The sequence below is a fragment of the Podarcis erhardii genome (genome assembly GCF_964252035.2).
Source record: "Podarcis erhardii genome assembly, chromosome: 2".
Classification (NCBI taxonomy): Eukaryota; Metazoa; Chordata; class Lepidosauria; order Squamata; family Lacertidae; genus Podarcis; species Podarcis erhardii.
The window spans coordinates 80,597,981-80,620,364 of record NC_138498.1 but is presented as its reverse complement, the minus strand read 5'-3'; the positions used below and the strand labels follow the sequence as shown (position 1 = coordinate 80,620,364).

The 22,384-nt window shown below is 40.8% G+C and overlaps 1 protein-coding gene across 1 annotated transcript in view; it reads right to left on the bottom strand.

The window, feature by feature from the left end:
• Positions 1-22,384, bottom strand: part of FBLN2 (fibulin 2) — a 140,145-nt gene that overhangs the window by 4,484 nt on the left and 113,277 nt on the right. The window contains 8 exon segments of the mRNA XM_081848814.1: positions 352-475; positions 3,319-3,447; positions 3,546-3,662; positions 6,084-6,209; positions 7,280-7,408; positions 10,985-11,128; positions 11,455-11,592; positions 14,150-14,284. Of these exon segments, the coding sequence (XP_081704940.1) occupies positions 352-475; positions 3,319-3,447; positions 3,546-3,662; positions 6,084-6,209; positions 7,280-7,408; positions 10,985-11,128; positions 11,455-11,592; positions 14,150-14,284 (1,042 nt within the window).

The window sequence follows — 22,384 nt, the reverse complement described above, 5'->3', positions numbered from 1 at the left end:
TGATTTTCCTTTTGAAAGGAGGCTCTGGAATCCCCTTTTTAAAAAGTCATTATTTTCTTCTGTTTCCATTCTTGGGTCAACTAGTGCCAATTACCACACTTCTGCATGCTGTAAAAGTAATTAAAATTAAATTAGGTCATGATGAAATGTTTGTAGGCATACATTTTGGTACGAGAGCTTTCAAGAGGAGGGGTCCAAAGTATACCCCAAACTCGCTCATTCATATCTTTTTGCATCTGTTTTATGCTTTTGGCCAGGGACAGTAGGGGTTCAACAAGCTCTCTAAGATATAGCTACTGAGGAGAACTTTATAAATATAATCTGATTTAGTGGCTTTCTTATTGGACTTACATTTCAGACACTTTTCTGTAGTTCGCTGGGCACTCAAACAAAAGACACCGGAAGCTGCCCTGAACATTGTAGCAAGATTCGGTTGAGGAACAATTGTGGGTTCCCATTGCACATTCATCAATATCTGGGAATGAAGCACATAAGAAAGATCACGTACCATATTCACAAAACAGTGTAGTTGCAGCCTTATTCCAAATCACAAGATGCAGCTTTATTCTAAAACTATGCAAGAAATATCACTCACATGAGCAGAGTAGGTATGGGAACTATTGCTGTGCTAAACAGGCTTGATCCCAAGTAATTGAGCACACAACTGCAGCTTTAGAGTGCTGACTCAGGCATCTGAATGCTGTGCATGTTTATGGTGGTAAGACCTCCTGAGATCAGTAAGGCTTAATACCAAGTGAGCATGCACAGGACCTCAGCCTTAGACTCAAAGCTTTGCTTCTTCCACACAACAGTACAACAGTTATGGACAGTACAACAGTTATGTGGTGGGGAATCGATGCCAACCTCACCACTTCTGCACACAAACAGCCTCCAGGGTGACACTCTGGGAGCTACACTTTTGGATGTTTGCAATAGGAATATGAGAAAAGCCCAGTTGGATCACACAAGCTTTGGTTCATCTAAAGTCTAGCAGCCTGATTCCAGCAGTGGCCAGTTGGAAGACCCCATGGAGCTCACAAGCACAGCATGAAGCCAATAGCCCTCTCTCATTGGTTGGGCCTTAGCAAGGCTATGCAAATGGTGTGTGACAGTATTTGTATATCAATCAATAGGCATCTGCTGGGATACTTATATTTAAGTTGATATTTGGCCTGTACACCTGTGTACTCTGTGTACTCTGCAATAACAATTGTTGGGAGAACCAATAATCAGTATTTTTTCATACAAGTAGGAAGATAAAAGAATAAATTAACATATGCAGATTTGGACTTGATTATCATCTTATTAGGACACGTTACTAAAAAAAAAAACCAGCAACAGAACCTTCTTCTGCACTTATAGTTGCATTAAGCTTAAAAAAAAGATTGCAGACTTCCTGTATTTCCCCTGCCTTCAGAGAAGTTTATTTCCACAAAATGTGCTTAAGATCAGAATGAAAGACTCCTTTTGTTACTGAGCACAATAACGGTTTTTTGAACAATCAAATGACAAAATGTTCAATTGCGGTTCCGAAGATATGGGATACCAGATGCGATGGATCCAGTTCAAGGAGGGAGGGGGAAAACTGGCTGAGGACTGTGTGTAGCCACACAGAAAACTCTCAGATGTCTAGACAGCATTCAGAGGTTTGCAAATAAAATAAATGTTAACAGACAAACCATGTGGCAAAATCCTGTGGTGAAATTTGCCCGTTGTCTTGCAGGAGGTAGGCTCTTAAAGAAATACCATAGCCTTCCCGGAGGGTCAAAAATTGCTCTTGCGTGGAGCGTGGCTTGGTTTAAAAGCCCAAAGGGCAAAAAATTTAATAGGAAGTCAAAGAAAATTAAAGTAAATTAAGCCCCCTCCTCACTGTTTCTTAAAACTAGGTGAAAAGGTTAAATTGTTTCCATATGGAACCTGATGTTGCAAAAAGATTTACTTCTCCATCTTGGCTGTCTGAAGCTTTACCACATAGCTTTAAAAACAATGATCCATAACATAAAACTCCAGCATGCCAGTTCAAACAGATCAGCTTGAATTCACTCAACTATAAAAAGGCCATGAATGAAATGGAAGGAAGGGGGGTGGAATGACTCATAGGCGAATATGTCCCCGATACAAAAATATATTTTTCCTACATTCTCCCCATGGTGTGGAAGTGAGCTCACCCATCTCATGTCTAAGATCTTTGGAGCTTATTGTTTAAATAGGCTTCCTGTGCTGAAAATCCAGCATTGATAAATCATGTAGCCAGTATCTCCCCAAAATCTGGGAAGCAGCTACGTGACTCAGGTTCATGACCATCGGGTGTCCTGCTGGGTTTTTATGCCCATGCATGGGCTTCAAAAGGCAGAATGATGATGATCTTACTCTGTAGGATAATTTGGGGTTAAGATATAATCCAGGTGACTGGGCCAGTAATCCACCCAAGGCTCCTCAGCTAGGCTGCTTTTGACTTGTACCAGTTTTGATGCTGTAATCTCAGAAGCACTGATATGCTACCACTGTTATCAAATTGTATTAGGAAAATGAAACAAAAATGCTGGTGTTTTGTTTCAGAGACAGCAGCGTATTATTTACATGCCTATGATATCACTCCTGGGACATGAGAATAATACCAGTGGTATGTGTCTATGCAACCATTAGGACTTGGTTACCACTGCTATTTTCTTATCACCTGTATAAATTCCTGTAATTCAAGATTACTGTGAAACAAAAAATAAACTAGCTGCTCATTCTATTCATTTATAAATACCAGCACTGTAGATCTACTAAGTCTATAGATTTCATAGTTCTAGAGGCTGGGGCACTGCAGTTTGGATAATTAAACATGGTCGGCAGTCATCATGGGTGGAAGCCAAGCTTGGCTCACATTCGAAAGGGACACCAACTCGGAAATGGCTCTGGGAGCTTGGTGAGGAGGGTGGCGTGGTGGCCCAGGAGGAGTGGGAATGGTGCTGGGCATGGCAGCGAACAGGGCAGCTATCCTATCCCACTATGAAGGTGTCCAAAATTATCTCTCCCCCCTGCCAAACTCTCTCCACCTGGTGGAGTATTGTGATGAGAGCCCTGCTTGCACTTGAAAAACAAGCAAAAGAGCCTTCTGTATTTTTGCCCCAAACAAACCACATAATGGAAATAGAGCTTGCCCTTCAAATACTATCTTCCCTTCCAAGTCCCCCCCCCCTTGTGCAACCTCAATAATAACTGGACTAACTAATTTTTATTGAAATCGTAATAAGAGCAAACAGTGCGATAAGAATGTTTGACCTGATGGCTGAGCAGGTAGAATCTGAAGCCCTTCCATCTCCTTCTTACCTCTACAAGTCCTTCCATTTGTTGCCATAGTATATCCTTGATCAGGACAAGCACACTGATAGCTTCCAGGCACATTCATGCAGCGGAAAGTGCACAGAATACCTGCACTTTGTGCACATTCATCAATATCTGAGGAAAAAGAAGAATTTATAGACATGTGAGGACAACAAAGTTGCTGTCCAGTAGGAACGTGCAATAGTAATCCCAATGGAAAGTTCAAAACATACCTTTGCAAGAATGGCCGTCTTCTGCTAATTGATAGCCTTGCCTGCAGTAACACTGATAGGAACCATATATATTAGCACATTCTTGACTGCATGGGTTGTTGTCACATTCATTGATGTCTGTATAAGAAGTATAGAAATAAAATTTAAATCAGTCCAGCCACTGCCATGTCAGTCATTGTCTGTTATCAAATGAAGAACAGAAAGGTTAAAGAAAAGCCCCATCGAATATGTATTGACAGTTACAGAAAGGTCTTGTGTCTTGAAGCATGATGATATATTTGATTCATCAGCTAAAATTTTTGTTGATTGAGCTGGTTGGATTCTCTTTTTTTTTCATATTTCATTCACAATGACACGTAACAATGAGCACATGGAAATGCTTGATGAAGAAAAGTTTAATAATTAACAAAACAAGGGAAAGTAAAGTCATATTGAGCTGACTGTGTCTAAAACAGTAGAAGTAATTCTTATAACAGTCGTTTCATTATGTATCTAGCTAAGAAGATCAACACATACATAATGCAACAAAATCACTTGCTTGATCAGCAGCACAAATAAAACCCAGATTTGGTTGCATATCTGAATGTATATCCAAGGGAGGATATAGAGTATTGCTTTGAATGGGATGCACTTTCAGATATACATTTGCATTGCCTTCATAGGTTTTAACACGACCAACTGCCTAACCTCCCCATTCAATATCAAGTTTGGTGTCATCAGTATTGTTCATGCAACCATCTGCTCACCAACACAGATAAAAATAATTTATTAATCTCAGTCAAGCACATGTGAATCTGTGGATTTTTTTGTGGCCTCAGGACATACAAAACCTAGACATGTTTAGATTTAGATGTTTAGCCAAATACCCCTGTGAATCCTCACCTTATCATATATCAGGTATCCGTGCCACCCATATCGGTTATTGTGGCCCTCTAGATCTAACACATCTGTGTTGGTTGGTGTTAGGGGTTTTCTAAATCATATAATTAGAAAGTCATTATATAAGATCTGGGCTAAATTTAAGGGAATTTTAGAGCCAAAAATACCCCTGTGGACCTCACCCACAGAAGCCTTGGCCCGAGCTTCCCCTGCCCCCCAGCCCCAGCCCCGCAAGCTCCGGGAGCAATGGTGAAGGTGCGCTCACCTTCGCCAGTGCTCTCCGACCTGCTCTGGGGGCTGGGGGCGGGGGAAGCTCGGGCTTCCCCCACCCCCAGCCCCGCAAGCTTCGGGGGCCACTCTGGCTCCCGTTCTGGGGGCTGGGGTTGGGGGAAGCTCGGGCTTCCCCTGCCCCAGCCCCGCGCCTGGGGGGGGGAATAATTATTTTTCCCTTTATTCCCCCTCCCCCAAATCTAGGTGCGTCCTGTGGACCGGTGCGTCCTATAGGGCGAAAAATACGGTATATGACAAGCTGGCTCCAATACTTTCAGATAAATCAAAGACTAAATTTGGTTAGGAAAGAAGGTATTGCAAAAGAAACATCTATATTCGAAAGAGATCTAATTTTAAAAAATGAAAATATATCTCACAAATGTACGATCCCCTATTAGAATGGGAAGTGAAAGAAAAGCAAGTTAAGTCAGTAATGGTGAGATGGGTGCAAGACCTTGGGTATAATATTTATATGGAAAAATGGGAGAGACTATGGAGGGAGGACATCAAGTTCACGGTGTGCTATAATCTCAGGGAAAATATTATGAAGATGATATATAGATGGCACCTTACTCCAGCAAGATTGGCAAAAATGTACAAAAATAGATCACCTATCTGCTGGAGATGTAAAAAAGAGATGGGGTCTTATTTGCATATGTGGTGGAACTGCATAGTTATCCGAGACTTCTGGAACAATATTTATGAGGAACTTAAAAAGATATTTAAACTTAATTTTAAAAAAAGACCAGAAACCCTCCTTCTAGGCATATTGCCAATAGAAATAGGAAAAAAATATAAATACATTGTATGTATGCAACGACTGCAGTCAGAATATTAGTGGCAAGAAATTGGAAAAATGAAGCAATACCTACAATAGCAGAGTGGCAAGCCCTAATGAAAGAATATCTACAGCTAGCAAAGATGACAGGGAGAGTAAGAGATCAATCGAAACAGAATGTATATAAAGAATGGAGAATATTTAAAGAATATCTAAAAAATTATTGCAAGAATAAGAATCTCCTGGCAGAACCTGAGTGATTCTTATAAATAAAAGGTGGAAATGATATTATGTTGGAAGTACGAAAATAAGTTAATTTGAGACTCTACATTATAAAGGAAAGAATAGATATAGTAAATGAAAATATTTGGAAGCCTTTTTTAGTTAATTCATAGTAATGTTTTTGTTCTTTTTTGTGAGTTTGTAAATATAATATGGCATTTACATATATGAAACGTATAGTATTATGTTTTTTACCCTTCTCTTTTTTCTCTTTTTATTTTCTTTCTTCTTTATTTTCTCACTTTGTGTCTGTATTAAATGTCATTGCGTTTTGATATTTTTTAATTCAAATTAATAAAGATTTAACAAATAGATGTTTAGCCCAATACCTTCACAATGCTTCCCATCATATGCCAAGCGAAAGCCAGTAGAACAGGAACAATGATAGGATCCAGGAGTATTTTCACATGAGTGTTGACAGAGTCGGCCAGGATAATTCCAGCATTCATTTATGTCTGCCACAAATGCCCAGTAAACAAATATATATATAGAGAGAGAGAGAGAGAGAACAGGAAAAATATTGAGGACTGCATTGATTAATTGCTTTGATCTCATTTCCCCCCCCCCCTAACTTTGTATGCTGCTTTGTATTAACATATGATGTAACAGAGGCTCAATCGGCATTATACATTTAAAGCAGTGTTATGTCACTTTAAACAATCATGACTTCCCTCAGAGAATCCTCATAATAGTAGCTTGTTAAGAGTGCTGGGAATTATTAGAAGACTCCGCTATTCGCACCACAGAGCTACAGTTCTTGGAGTTTCTTGGGATTGATGGTTAGGAACTCTTGCAATATCAGAAGATACTGCACATTTGCACTTTCAAAATACTGTGCACAAGCTTTAGAGTATCCACTGTCCATCCATCCCGACTAGCATGCACACATTTTCATATCCAGCTGCCAAACATTTTCCTCCCAATGAAAATTAAATTGGATAGAATTTGACATGAGGAGGGTCCAGAATATATACATGATATATTGTATTTTTGAATGTTATTTATGTGCACACTTAACCCCCATATATTCATTTCTGTACTCCTCACTTGGCTGGAGAACTGCATTGCAAAATTCAGAGAAGTTCCAGTTTCAAAGGATGGCTGTATTTCAGTTCATATGCTGTTCAGAAAGTGTGACTTGAGTAGATTTCCCTTTAAATGGGAATTGAATAGAATTTCTCCTTCAACCATACTTGTGTCAAAAACCGAACTACTCTCTGGTCCACAATTTGTGATATATTTACAGCAGAAGGGTTTATCACCTATGGAATCCTCCTGATTCAGTTCTTATCCAATCAATTGCTTATACTTGAAATAAAATTAGAACATATTCTCACTAGTGCTTCTGATTAAGAGACAAGCGGTTCACTGCGAGTGAAGGTGGTTTCAGAAGCAATTCTATTATCTTGTTTGAGTTCTAGTGCTATGGAATTAATAATTGTGCCTGAAACGGCAGCACTGCGCACTGGCCTGAGGTCCATGTTTCATCAATCAGCAATATCATCTCCTCCTGTGCCACACATACCAATGCAGGTCCTGCTGAATGAATCATACTGATATCCCGTCTTGCAATCACAGCGGTAAGCTCCAGGTAGATTGTGACAAATCTGTCCCTCGCCACAGCGGTGTACGCCGGTTTGACATTCATCAACATCTACAGAAGCAAAAGGTAGCAATTACTCTCACCACAGAGGGCCAAGCTGATGGTCATTCTCCGAATATCACAGTTTGCAGGCAGCTGTACTGAATGAAGAAGTTTGCATCATGAGAGTCAACCTGGAGCAGAAGCACGGTTAACTTTTTCCTGACACTGCAGGAAAAGTGATTAGCGATCAGCAATCCCCGTCTCCCAAAGCTGGTTTCATGCAGGTCTATGCTTCCAGAGGCCAGTGTTTGAAAATGAAGATGCAGCTGGCAAGGTCTTAGAATGCACTCTGTGGTTGGTTCCAAACAAAAAGATTAACAAAATAAAAAGAGATGTGCCCTTGACATTGTAATAATATCTACATTTATCTGACATTCTCCTGTCTGGTTTGTGATGCTTTGATTCATTAAAACAGGATTTTCTGAGAATGGATGACTTAGGCAAACAATAATAGTTTGACTTAATCACAATAGATATCTGTTTTCTCCCCTTAATCTCACTTCTCACCTATTAAAAAAAGAACAACACACAGTCTGAGGATTTGATAGCACAGAGGGTTGTAGCCTTTTGATACAATCCGCGTAAATTTCCTATACTCACACATTTCCCATGATGTATGGAATCTACAAAGTGCTGGAGTCCCACCCAGCTATCAACTCCGTAAGATGAGGGAGTGATGGCAGAATGACACTTGCATAGCTTTCCTATAAAATGGACTAAAGAATCTACCTGCAAACAAATATAGTTAGGTACAGTGGTACCTCATTTTGAGTCCTTCCAGTTTAGGGTCCATTTCATCCAACGTCCGCGGCAAACCCGGAAGTACCAGAACGGGTTACTTCCGGGTTTGCCGCTCACGTACATGCAGAAGCGTTGCTTCACGCATGCACAGAGCAGCGCTTTGTCGAGCGTCCCTTTCGTCGAGTGTCTGGGGCTCCGGAATGGATCCCGGACGCAAAAGGAGGTACGACTGTATATGGAAATCATAAACGAGCATCAAATAACAACCTTCAGTGATAGACATCAGTCATGTACTTAACACTCAGAATTAAGAAGCAACCAAGGCCATCACATTTTAGTTGGAATCTCTGGTGAATGATATTTGTATATTAATGTTGACTGTAAGGCCTCACACTGTGAGGCCTTCTGTACTGTACCCAGAGGTCTGCCACACTGCTTTCCTTCTTTAAGATTGTTTTCTGGTTTCCACACCCCCTTAACTTGGATGCTACACAGACATCTTTTTGGACCATTTATGCAGTGATAACTAATATCACATGCTTCTGGACAACTTACCATCTTTCCCCTTTCCTTTTTCCTCAACTAAAATAGGTCTTTGTGTAATCACTGTTGCTCTAGGCATAAGTTTAGGCTTAGCCTCCCAGGCTGTATGTAACTTCCTGATCTGAAAAAGCCCCACCTCATGATGTCTTTCCCTGGGTTTAAATTGAAATGCAGAAAGCCAGGGTAGCAGGTTCAAAACACATGAGATAGATGCAGACACCAGAGGAGGTTTTGAGCCCCCCCCCCATTGTTTTTTTTAAAATAATTTTTATTAGCCAACCAATCAAATCAAATCACATCACATAAATTCCAAATTACAAAGCCGAATTTTAAATTTTTGTTGAGGGGACCCATATTTCAAGTTCCGATGGGGGATTCCGATCATCTTCTTGCTACTGCGTTAATATCCAAATCAGTCCAAATAATGTTCATAATTCTATCCGGTCTTATCTTGCTGTTTCCACATCTCATCTTGTTCGTATATTTTTTATTTTTTTATTTATGATCTCTTCTGATAATGAGCCCCCCCCCCCCAAATTGTTAAGACTGAATACAGGCCCTGCAACAAACTTTGGGAGATGGCGCCTCTGCTGTTAGGCACACAGTAGGAACTACCTAAGATGTCATCATGGAGTTTTCAGGAGGTGTTGCATCCAGAAAGGCTGGACATCACAGTCCATTGAAGAAATTATTTGGAGAACGAATGAAAGGATGCTCAGAAACACCCCTTGGCAACATCAAAAGTAGGCAAGTACAACAAGAACCAGCAGGCCAGCCGAAAAAAATTCTGATGTAGAATGGTTTTAAAAAATCCAGGACAAATTTTAGGCACAATAGCCACAATACTTATATGTCTACTATGCAAAGTTCATTAAAAGGCTTCATCTAATTTTGCATGGAAGCATGACTAGAAAGTGTTCCAAATAATAAATGATATAAATAAAATATCTCTAGTGTAGAAATCCATAGGGAAACTTGGGTACAGTTAGAAATATTTCCTGTTTTATCCATTATCTAATCAGTCGTGTTTTAAATAAATATATGAATCAATATTGGAAAGGAGGAATATTTTTCATTAAAGCACTGTCCCTTTGGTTCTGTCTTTGTATCGCAGCAAGCATGAAAAGTTAATTTTAATATAGATTTAAATCTGCAAATTAGCAACTTTAGTTGCCATTAATTCATTGGTCCAGCCCTTTGATTAGCTTCTGTGAAATTGGTGTGTTCCAGTGCATTCAGCTTTAATTATGTCCAGAACATTATTCAGTCAGAAGTGCACCATATTTCACGATAGCTACAGTATTTTTCAATTAAATATAGGATAAAGGTGCTGCTAACCAATCTACTGAATTAGAGAGAACGAACATCACTGAGAAGATGAATTTTCTAAACAAAAGAAAGCGACCACACAGACTCAGTTTTGCTGCGGAGGCTTGTCCAGATGATCTATTTATATTACCATATGTTAATCTAATCTGAAAGCTAATTATCCAGAAAGATGCCTCTTATGAAAAAAGTCGAACCACAAAATCTCCTGGTTCTGTTGTTTATGCTCCTCCCTTTTAAAAAAAGAACACACAGTAGAACATTTAGACTCTAAGCAGAGGTGCATCACTTACCTGTCTCTAGAGAGAGGCGCAGTGCTTTCACTGAGTGTGCCACAAGGCTGACCTCTGTACTTGCCAAATTTCTAAAAGAATTGCAGTTGGGCAGAGGCAGGAAAGAGCAGACAACACTGAGCAATGGTCTGGATTGACAGGATTGAGTGGCATGCTTGGCAGTGGTGGTGGAAATGTCTCCAAGAGGAATGTGCAGGGATGGCTTGCACATGAAGCAGAATGAGACAACCGCTGCAGGCAGTGAGTATGGCAAAACTGACACCCCCAAGGGCCTTTGCTTCATTATTGTTCAGACCTCTTGCTGCTGCTGCACCAACAACCACCACCCAGCATGGCTACAGTCTCCACTGCTACTTCCACTTGCCTTGTTCTGAGGAAAGATGAAGGAGGTTCTTCCTCAGAACAAGACTTCATGGGGAAAGTAGCCAGGAGAGGGCCTGCACCATTTCCGCGGTTTGGAGGGGGGGGGGAATGGTTTAAGCTTTAAAAAGTCTTTAAATAAGTCATCGCCAGCTCTAAACATGGTTTGCAACAAATGCTTCTATGTGTTATGGGAATCTGGGATGTTCATATGTATAGAAAACTGTCAAAAAACAAATAAACCCCTATTTGAATGTAATTATTGGCATTTAAGGATGGGGGATATCCAGCAAAATTAGCCAGGTTACTTAGTCTGTCTTACCGACACATCTGGCTCCATCTTCACTCGAATGATACCCTCTGCTACATATTAAGAGGTTCCTCTGACAAGTATAAGACCCAACAGTATTGATGCAGTTGAAACCAGCCTTACATGGCTCCGTAAGTGATGTACATTCATTAATATCTGTGGACGAGAATATACATTAAGCTTTCAGCTAGTAAATTAATCAGGGAGCCATCTTCCAGCTGTCATTTCTTTCCTATTCATTTGGTTTTGATTTATTATTCAAGAAATTCTAGGTTGCTGGAACTCTATAAAGCCAACGTTTATATATTTAACGCTATGTAAATCTAATCCTTTTTTAATAATAAAAAATTAAAAAATAGTGAGATAGGTTTTAGTGGGAGAACAGTAAAATTTGAAAGACCATTAAACTTGAACAATTATGGGTAATATAACAGTATGTGGAGCTCATTCATCTACAACTATATTGTTCGAGTTGAACTCACCAACACAATTACCCTCTGGATCTTGTAAAAATCCATCCATGCACCGCTGCTTTGATTCACAATAGAACGATCCTTTTGTATTTTGACATACAAAGTTTATCTTGCAGCTGTGAGTTCCTCGTTCACATTCATCAATGTCTTAAAGGAAATTAAAAAGTAAAAGTGGATTAATCTAGTGATAGCTTTCCTAATTTTGTTGTCTTGGTTTCTCTGAAGTCTTCCATTTGTTCGTTAATGTAGATTAGCTCAAAATAAGTTTTTAGAGGGTGACTCTACAATGCAAAGCTGCAATAATGTACAGCATCACAATTTAATCTAAGATCATTTATGGCATTCCTTTATTAACTAATCCAACTTAACCGGAGAATGTATTACTCTGTGTATTACGGATGTGTAACGGCAGAGCAAAATTCACACAGCCTATATGGTGGCTAACCTTTTCTTATTAAATATTCTAAAACACAACATGCATCTTCATTTCATGTCAGATAAGCCATCTGAAGAATATTTACGGAAAGAAAACCAACTCGGGCTGCCAACAATTCCAATCTGTAGCAAAATTCATGGATGAAGAAATCCAAAGACAGATGTCTCCTGCTGTTAAATATCAGACTCATATGTTACACTCTTTCAAATGTTGCCCACATTGCCTAGTCATTCTGCCAAGAAAACAGGATGAAGCATCTTAAAAATAATAAAGATGCATCTACACCACATGCAAACGCATGGAAATGACAGCAAGTAATCAGGCATTACTTATTATAGGGGCACTTGAATTATAGGCCTAGAGGCCGGTCATCCATCTGAGGGCCACTTAGGCACCTGCTTTGTAATTTTTAATACATTAGTTTTCAAATGAACTAGCATATTAAATTTGGCATAAGAAGCTACATAGACTATGTGTGGAGAGATGTTCCTCAGCAGGTCACACTGCAAGACATTTCCCATCATGCAGCAGGTCCAGCCGCCTACCAAATGAAAGAAAATTTCACAGCCAAGTTCGTAATTAAAATTAATTTATTCATCACATCAATTTCCTGCTCAAGGTAGCATGTACAGGGGGTAGTCTTCCATGCTAGTCCTACTCCTACTCAGAATAGATCCATTGAAGTTAATGGACATGATTAACTTAATCAGGGACCCCTGACCATTAGGTCCAGTCATGGTCGACTCTGGGGTTGCGGCACTCATCTTGCTTTATTGGCCGAGGGAGCCAGAGTACAGCTTCTGTGGCCAGCATGACCAAGCCACTTCTGGCAAACCAGAGCCGTGTACGGAAATGCCATTTACCTTCTCGCTGGAAGGTATCTACTTGCACTTTGATGTGCTTTCAAACTGCTAGGTTGGCAGGAGCAGGGACTGAGCAACGGGAGCTCACCCCATAGCGGGGATTTGAACCACAACCTTCTGATCGGGAAGTCCTAGGCTTTGTGGTTTAACCCACAGCACCACCCTAAGATTCATTAATTTCAATGGGTCTACTCTGAATAGGGCTTAGTTGAATGCAACTCAGTGTTCCTAGATCGTCTCCCATTCAATTTTATGGCAACAATTTTTTGTATCAGTTTGCTAAAATCAGGGGCTTCACCCCACCCCTAACACTGTTAAATTCATAAGCATCTGTAAATGGTAATGATGACAAATATTTGAAACCAGCTAACATAAACTGGAGTGTCTGTAAGCAATTCAATGTTAAAGAGTTTCCTTGATAATTGTTATCACGCTCCCCTTCATGTATCCAATAAACACGTGGAGAGAAGAGAGATAGTAGCTGCTTGACGCACAGTGAACCCGTGTTCAACTGATGGTCCTGCTCCAGCCCTGAGCAGAATGTAAGTAAATCAGGGAAGTAAATTACTACCTGGTGAGTGGATTTCTTCCATATGAACACCTTTTCTAGGCATTGGCAGGGCAATCAGAGCTGGTGCAGCAAGCGGGACTGGATTAGACCCAATGACACCAAGTGACAGCAATGAGCCTAATGTGGTATTAACACAGGCAATTGGGAAACATTGGCCTGCAAGTGCTCCAATTGGAGAACAGCCTTTACCAAAGGTGTCATGGGTTTTGAAGATGCCCGAACTCAGGATGAAAGGGTGAAATGCGCTAAGAGGAAGGCACGCTTGGCAAATCCTCACCACAATCAACTCCCGCCCAGAAACCTATGTCCCCACTGTGGAAGGACATGTGGATCCAGAATTGGCCTCCACAGTTACTTGCAGACTCACTGTTAAAACCGTGTTTACGGAAGACAATCTTACTTGGCTATGAGTGATCACCAAAGCAGTAGCAGTGGATCCCATGCTAGCTCAGTCCATCCCTGCCCATAGAACACCTTGCACTTTCAGCAGGTAGAAAAGACCTTGTAACCTGATGAAATGGTGCTAGCACTACTTTATAGGCATCTGTTCTGGGCTGGGTGGCAGGAGATCTCCGCCACATCCAATCCTTCCCCAGTGTAGTGTATTTAAGATTTGAGTAGCACTCTGATTCATGTACTAGGTACATCTGCTTCTACTAGTACGCTCTCTCATTTTCTAAAGTATTAACTGCAACCCAAGATTCTTTTGGAAGACCCATCTCATTGCATTTAGGTTGTTGTTATAGTGTGTTGTGCTTATATTTATTTTGAAAATTAAAAATATACTACCCCCAGCACACAAATCACCACTCATATTAAAATAAGTAAGCTCACCAACACATTCACCATCCTTCAGCTCATAACCTGATTCACAGTTGAGTTGCTGAAGACATGTAAAGGATCCAATTGTGTTAACACAGTGCTCCCCTCTCTTGCAGGTATGAGCGTCTGTTATACATTCATTAATATCTATGAGAGGAAACAGATGTCAGTATAGCATACACCAAAGAACTTACCTCTTTTAAGTTCACTACAGGAAACCAAACATCTTAAAAGATTTAGTAGAAGTTATTTTGTCCAAAAGGAAAGGTTTACATGGTGCTATTTCCAGAGTTTCCTGCCAAGGTAGAGGAGCTTAAAACACTTTCATTTTATAGGTAGAGTTATGAGACATATTCCTTCTTTTGATTTTGCACTGAATGATGCATTCATCAAGGTCACAGTGGAAAGAATTGATTAGACACAGAAGTTAGGAAGGCTTTGATGGAAAGCTTTACATTTCATGCGCAGGATGACCCCAGTTAAGACAGCACATATAATTTAGATTTCATGTTCATTAAAACATTTTCAGAGAGATTAAACCACTTAGGTGCAACAGGGCACAAAGGACAAACATGAGTAGAACAACAAAGCAACCAGGAGTAAGAACCGCAAAGAAGGACAGGTATCTTTGCCAGCACTTAAGTAAGACTAGTTCATGCTACACAATAGGAGTTTGCTCTTGGGCTGTATAGAGGACCTATGGTTGACAGTTGGGCTGTGGAGGTCCTAGGATTTAAGCCAGAAGCTGATTCTTGCCATTTCCAATTCAACTGTGACCGTAATACAGATATAGTCCATAACAGATGTTGTGGTGGAGCTGTGTTCATCTGACCTCCCTCTGGCTGAGTTACTGCTGCAAACTAGGACAGAGAGGGGGAGGAGTGAGGAAGCAGCAAAGCTGGGGTACAGCAGATGTTCTGGCAAGAGCACTAGATTGGTTCCACTGGTGCATTTGCACCATGCTGACCACACCACTAGTTCACTTCTTCTTTTCTCCATCCTGGTATGCAGCAGCATCTCAGCCAGAGGGAAGGCACTGTATGCTATTGGGTATAGTAATGGTGACAGGGACATACATAGCAAGAGGCTGTAGCAGAGTGAAATCCCTTCACTTGTTTTGTGAGAAGGTCCAGGGATTCCTAATATATCCTCAATGAGTTCCATATCCTCAATCAGTTGTACAGTATATCGATTTATTCATCAGATCTTACAGGAGGCAGTGTTCGCTAGGAGTGTTCACAGATCCCGATATTTCCTGTGTGGGTGTTCATGCTCTCTTCATTTTGATCTGTGATTCAGCTTCTGAGCCGAATTAAAATGAAGTTCTGTGTCCCCCAGTTGCTATAATAGAGAATCTTAAAAACATGCATAGCTTTCTCCCTTTTTGGCCAAAGTGGGTGAAATTTATAGGTACACGAGCCTCCCTCCTCCACAAATGAATTAAGCCTGCCCAGTGCAGGCTGAGTATATCTGGAGATTTTCATGCAGGACACATTTTTTTAAAATTCTTTAAACAAAGGAAAATCTGTAACTTTTTTTGTTTTCTATCCAAATTGGTGCAGTTTGCAGGCATGGCCATCCCTTCTGAGGCTGTCAAATTCAGAATGATAGTTGCAGTGGTTCTCCCAGCAGCGAAGAACATTTTGGTGTGTATACAACAGAATTTGGGACAGGTGGGGTAGTATTGGTGGTGGGGAAAGAACATAGAAAGACTGGGATGGGGGAAATGTCACCACCCAGCAGGGACCCTGTTACTCCAAGGTTTGGTGGTGGTGGGTGATCTTCTGCCTCTCATGGATTTTGGGAAATACAGCATCTTTTCCCTGGAAGAAATATAATTCCATATTTATTTCCACAGGAGAAGTGAGTGGTGAAAAAAATATTCCTGAATGTCTGGGGTGGGGAAATGTAACTCTAGCTTAGGTGGTCCCTGATTTACCTTGAAATGTCTTGAAATGTCTGGCAACCCAGCCAGATTGGTGGGGTATGAATAATAAAATTGATGTTGTTGTTGTTGTTGTTGTTGTTGTTGTTTTTTAAATTATATTTATTAAAGGTTTTTGGATTACAATCCAAATAAATGAACACAATAGTACATATCATAACATATTTTCTTATCTTCTTTGGACTTCCTCACATCTCCCGCTCCAGCGTTCCAAATTATAAAACTTAAACCAGCAATTTATCACCTTGTTTCCTCCTTATTATCTAATTTTCCAATGTTGTATCTCAAATTTTAGATACGTTTATTTCATACCTTAAAAAATTAAGCTTAACCTAATAGTTATCCAAAATTTGTCTTTTCCTAAATTTAACTTATCTTCATAATTCATTTCGTCTATTTTAATGGTGCCAAGTTATTTATAATCTAGCATCCTTCTTAACCTTCATACAGTTTACAATATTTTTGCAAATAAATCTTGAAATTCTTCCAGTCTTCTTCTACGGTCTCCTCTCCCAGGTCTCGGATTCTGCCGGTCATCTCGGCCAGTTCCATATAGTCTATCAGTTGCATCTGCCATTCTTCCAGTGTGGGTAAATCTTGGGTTTTCCAGTGCTTTGCGATGAGTATCCTTGCTGCCGTTGTTGCATACATAAAAAATGTTTGGTCCTTCTTTAACACCCTCTGGCCGACAATACCCAGAAGGAAGGCCTCTGGTTTCTTAGGGAAGGTATACTTAAATACCTTTTTCAGCTCATTATATATCATTTCCCAGAAGGCTTTCACTCTAGGGCAGGTCCACCAGAGGTGAAAGAACGTTCCTTCGCTTACTTTACATTTCCAGCATTTGTTATCGGACAAATGGTATATTTTTGCAAGTTTGACTGGGGTCATGTACCATCTATATATCATTTTCATAACATTTTCTTTCAAAGCATTACATGCAGTGAAGTTCAGCCCAGTGGTCCACAACCTTTCCCAGTCCTCAAACATGATATTATACCCAATGTCCTGTGCCCACTTTATCATAGCCGATTTTACCGTTTCATCTTGTGTGTTCCATTTTAACAGCAAGTTATACATTCTTGAAAGTACCTTAGTCTTAGGCTCTAACAATTCCGTTTCCAGCTTCGATTTTTCCACCTGGAATCCTAACTTTTTGTCAAGTTTGAAAACTTCCTTAATCTGAGCGTAGTGTAACCAATCTCGCACTTTATCTTTCATTTTATCCATACTCTGCAATTTCCAATTATCTCCATCTTTTTCTAATATTTCCCAATACTTTGGCCAATTGGCCTCCATATTGAGTCTTTTTCGGGCCTTCGCTTCCAATGGTGAAAGCCACCTTGGAGTTTTATTTTCCAGTAAGTCTTTGTATTTTATCCAGACATTAAACACTGCTTTTCTGACAATATGGTTCTTGAAAACCTTGTTAATCTTAACCTTGTCATACCATAGATATGCATGCCAACCAAAAGCATTGTTAAAACCTTCCAAATCCAGTACATCAGTGTCTTTGAGAAGTAGCCAGTCTTTTAACCAGCAGAAAGCTGCTGATTCATAATACAACCTTAAGTCTGGCAGGGCAAAGCCCCCTCTTTCTTTCGCATCAGTTAATATCTTAAACTTAATTCTGGGCTTTTTGCCCTGCCAGACAAATTTGGAAATATCTCTCTGCCACTTCCGAAAGCACTCTGTTTTTTCCACAATCTGTAATGTTTGAAACAAAAACAGCATTTTTGGCAAAACATTCATCTTAATAGCAGCAATTCGGCCTAACAAGGAAAGTTTCAATCTTGTCCAACTTTCTAAATCTCTCTTAATTTCTGATGTTGTTGTTGTTGTTAATGGCACAATCCAACTCAGAAATGTGAGACCTTTCCCTGAATCACCCCAATTCACCTCATCGTTTGAGGTACGCCCCACTAGAATCCAGTCCTCTTGGGAAAAGAGCAGCTACACTAGCAATGTGTTCAGATAAAATAAATCCTGAAATAAATAAATCCTCAGCCAGACAGCCCATCCGTAATATACAGGCTTTATGTGATAGAAATACAACCAACAAGCCACTTACGTCTCATAAGCAAGAATGGTGCATCTCAAAAATAAATCAAGGGATTATTTTTTTAAAAAATGTCAAAGGCAGAAAGGGTGTAGAAATCCTACTGGGAGCTACAGAATAAGCCAGGCTGACAGCCATTATAGAAGCAGCCACATACTGAGTCAGACCAATGGTCCATCTAGCTTAGAATTGCCTTCACTGACTGGCAGTGGCTCTCTATGGCATCAGGCAGGAGTCTCTTCTAGCCTTACCTGGAGATGCCAGGGATTGAACCTGGGGCCTTCTGCATACAAGACAGATGTTCTACAGTACATTGTATTACAGTAAAGTAATATAATGGAAGAATACCTGATTCGGCAGTACTGCATGTGAAAATGATCTGAGGATTGCAGCTAATCACTAGCTGAGGGATGAATCAACAGTGTGATGATGATAATGACCTGAACTAGAGGTTCTCAGACCCCCTGAGACAATTTGGGGAAGGGCAAGGTGTGGGAGGAGCGGGCGAAAGTACCAATGAACTAACAGAAGACCTTGCATGGGCTTCTGCTAGCAGGACTACGTTAGCTGAATCCTGTCCAATGAAGTTGGTTGGTGGTATGGGAAATAAGTCATATGAGAGAAGTCTGAAGGTTCTGGGTATGTTTAGCCTGGTGAAGAGAAGGCTGAGGGAGAATACCTGAAGGGCCTTCATATAGAAGAGGACAAAGACTCCAGACACTGTTCCAGCACTTTCACAACGTCTGCAGATGAAGATGGAAAGGAGAGATCGAACGGAGTGTCGTCTGCACAGAGGTGACACCGCACTCCAACTCTCCAGGTGACTCCTCAAGGAATAGGAGGGTGGATTTATGAATAGGAGGCAGGGTTCGGGTGGTGAGAGATGGGAGAAGAGGAGGCAGGAGAAGAAGTACTGGAATGCATAGAGATGGAAGACATAGCCTCAAAGAGAACTGGGCTGTTAGAATTTCCTCTGTCCTCTCCTCTGCTGTCTCCAAAGATGAGGAGGGTTTAAAGCGAGAGGAGCAGCTGGTGTTGCTGCACAGGAGAAGCCACCAGTTGCTTGCACACACTACATCAGAAGGTGGGGTTTAAATGTGCTGATGGAGGCATGATGCACATTTGCTCCAGGTCTGAAGAAGGAGATGCCTATTTAACAGGAGCTGTGTATGTGATTCTTGCACCTTAGGAGCTGCTGTAATAGAGCGCTGTGCTTATAAAGAACTAAATTTCCAATCCAATGTCCTCATTGGGGCAAGGTGCTCGGGACACTCACTAAAGTTTCCAAGGTGAGGTTGGGAAGTCATCTGTTGGGAGAGGAGCAGGGTATGCTCTTGCTCTCTCCATTTCCTGTATCAAGCAAAGCGTCTGAGAGATGGTGTACAAGGCCTCTTCCAACTCTCGATGGTTCTCAAAAAGCTGTCAGAGATTAAAGATGGAAGGAAACAGAATGTAATTGGAATCCCTAAGCAACCTTGAACATTTAATTAAAACTAGAATGATATGGAAACATGAAAACAAAGAAGACTCCAATTATTTTCACCATCTCCAAGATGTATAAATAGCTCCCTCCCTGGAATTTATACCAGTGAAATAAATTTCACAGGTTTGACTTGCATGCTGATTGATTTCAGTTGAATGTGAAGACTTAGCTGAGAGAAGAAAATGCAATCTATATTCTTTGGGAAATACTGACCTGTCTGGAAACAAACTGAATCACACTGCGAAACAAATATTTTCAACATTGTCTTATTTGTAATGTGCAATCATGAAATTTGATGAATGCCAACAAAAATTAAATAACTCACTGAGTCTAAGGAAACAGAAAAGTTTACTTGTGGCCCAATTCTATTGATGTTTACTCAATGAGACTTACTTCCAAGTTAGCATATCTCAGAATACAAAGGCTGTAATCCTCAAGATACTTACTTGGGAGTGAGCCCAAAGAAACTCAATGGGGAGTGCTTCTGAATATATCTTCTGCATAGCATATCTTCAACACTCCTAAAATATGTGGCCTAAAAATCTCCTTGAAGTATCCTCCCAGTTATCACGGAAATGTTCAGCTGATTCTGCATTTTGTTTGTTTTTTTACAACAAGCAACAACGTTAACAAGTCCTCTCATGTTCAGTTCAGAGTCAGCTTTCCAAATATGTACAGCATATGGTTGCATTAATATACTGAAATCTGAGTGGGGATTTTAATGGAATCTTTCGTGCTTTTTAGATGAATTACTTTTCTAATATCTGCTACATTTCATTATTGCCTTCTGTGAATATTTGGGTAGCTTTAGAAAAAGTTGCTGCAATGACATGAGTCAAAGACTTTCTGAGAGCTTGCAAGACTCCCACTGTAAACTGCTTGCTTTTACTCCAATGGCCATCCTTCAAGGGTGGACTCCTAGCCAGTCTATTCATCACAAAACGACTGTCTGCAGTCATTTCTTGGCAAGTATCCATGTACGCAAACTTGCAGAAGCGGCTTGGCAGATGGAGGTGGAGCCACTATGCTAGTTTCCTGGCAGGCAGGCCACTGCTGCTTACCCAGAGAGAAAGGGAAAGGAGTGAGACCACAGGAAGGTCAGTGCTGTGCAAGCTCGTAAGCAGGAGCAATGGAATGACAACACTAGCACCATGCCAACCTCCCTACCACCTTGCCTGTCTCCCTCCCAGCAAGTAATAACGACCCACCTGCCAGGAAGCTAGCACGGTCGCTCTGCCCCACCCAATGAGTCACTTCTGCACACTTGTGATGCGATGCATCAGCCTCTGCTCTTCCTGTTATCTTCTCAGTCATTTGAGGCTCTGCAGAGCACAGAGCTGACTACCACCAGTAAACAAAGGGTAGTTTTGGGAGGGCCTGATATTGCTCAGGTGTTCATGACTGCGCTCAGCATTCCCATCCAGGAACACAGGGAATCTGCCATCCCACACAAAAACACCCATAACACTAAAACTCAAGGTTGGCTAATTAGCGGTTAAGGAGCATAAAAGGGATGTGTAGACCTGTATAGAAAAACAGACTCAGTCACAACTAAGTCTGTAAGTTGAAACATTGCTGAGTTGAATGCTAAACACAGAGGTTTCCTAACCTTTGCAGTAAAGATCCCTTCCTGCAATCCCCTTTGGCAGAAGTCACCAATACGGTAAGTCCTTCCTGCCTGAAACCACTACTAGGATGAGAGGTTGAGCCACACTTGTAGCTGGGATCTTGCTTACACTTCCTCTTGGCTAAAGTGGCAGAGACCAAAAGGATCTACAGCAGCCTTTTTGCTGCCACCTGTTGGTTAAAAGAATTTGTAAGAACATAAACTGGTGGACAGTTTATGTTGCAACCTATTACATTTTTGCATCTTGATGTAGCACAAAAGGAACACCACCTTACCGGCTACATCTTCAAATTAACCAAGCCAAATGATTTTCATTAACACATCTAGACCTTGGGAGGAATTTGGCTTTTGTTTGCTACTGGTCTCTTGTTGCTGTTGCTCATTAGCTTAAATGGATGCTGTTGTGGCCATATCCCGGGGGGGGGGGAGTGTTTGAAGGGTGCTACCTAAAGATTGCTGCCTAGACATCCAAACTGGGTCACCAGCTTTTCCTTGGGATAAACATGCAGAGCTAAAGTTCCCAATGTTTGTAGAAGAACTGACTATTAAACCACTCTGAAAATTGTAGCTCTGTTAGGGAAATAGGGGTCTCCTAACAACTTTTAGCACCTTTAACAAACTACAGTTTCCAGGATACTTTGGGTAAAGCCCAGGACTGTTTAAAGTGGTCTTCTACTATCGTATATGTATAGTGCAGCTGGGATGTATGGCTTTCCAGGATTGTGCAAATGTGCAGGACCTCAGAGGCAGGCTCACAGCTGCTTTGCTCTTCCCATCCTCTATATTCCAACTGCACAGTGAGCTAAAACAAAGTTTGGCTTAGTGTGTTGTCCAAACTTACACTCACTTCTCACCACAAGTTGAGACCAAGGAGTGGGGGGGGGGAGAATGCTGGAGAGGAGCTTACTGTGTTGTGTGAACTAGGGCAGTGAATCCTTTTTTTGTGGTAAACATGAAACTTTTAGGAGAGAGAAAAATGCAGTTCTTATTCATGGAACAACACAGAAGAGGTGTCTCTATGCTGCATTAATAGACAGTGACTTTAACAGCATGTCTGACTATCAGGAATTCTGGAAACCCACTTAGGAATGCAGCTGGAATTTCAATCTTTTCCATTATTTAACTACAGGAAA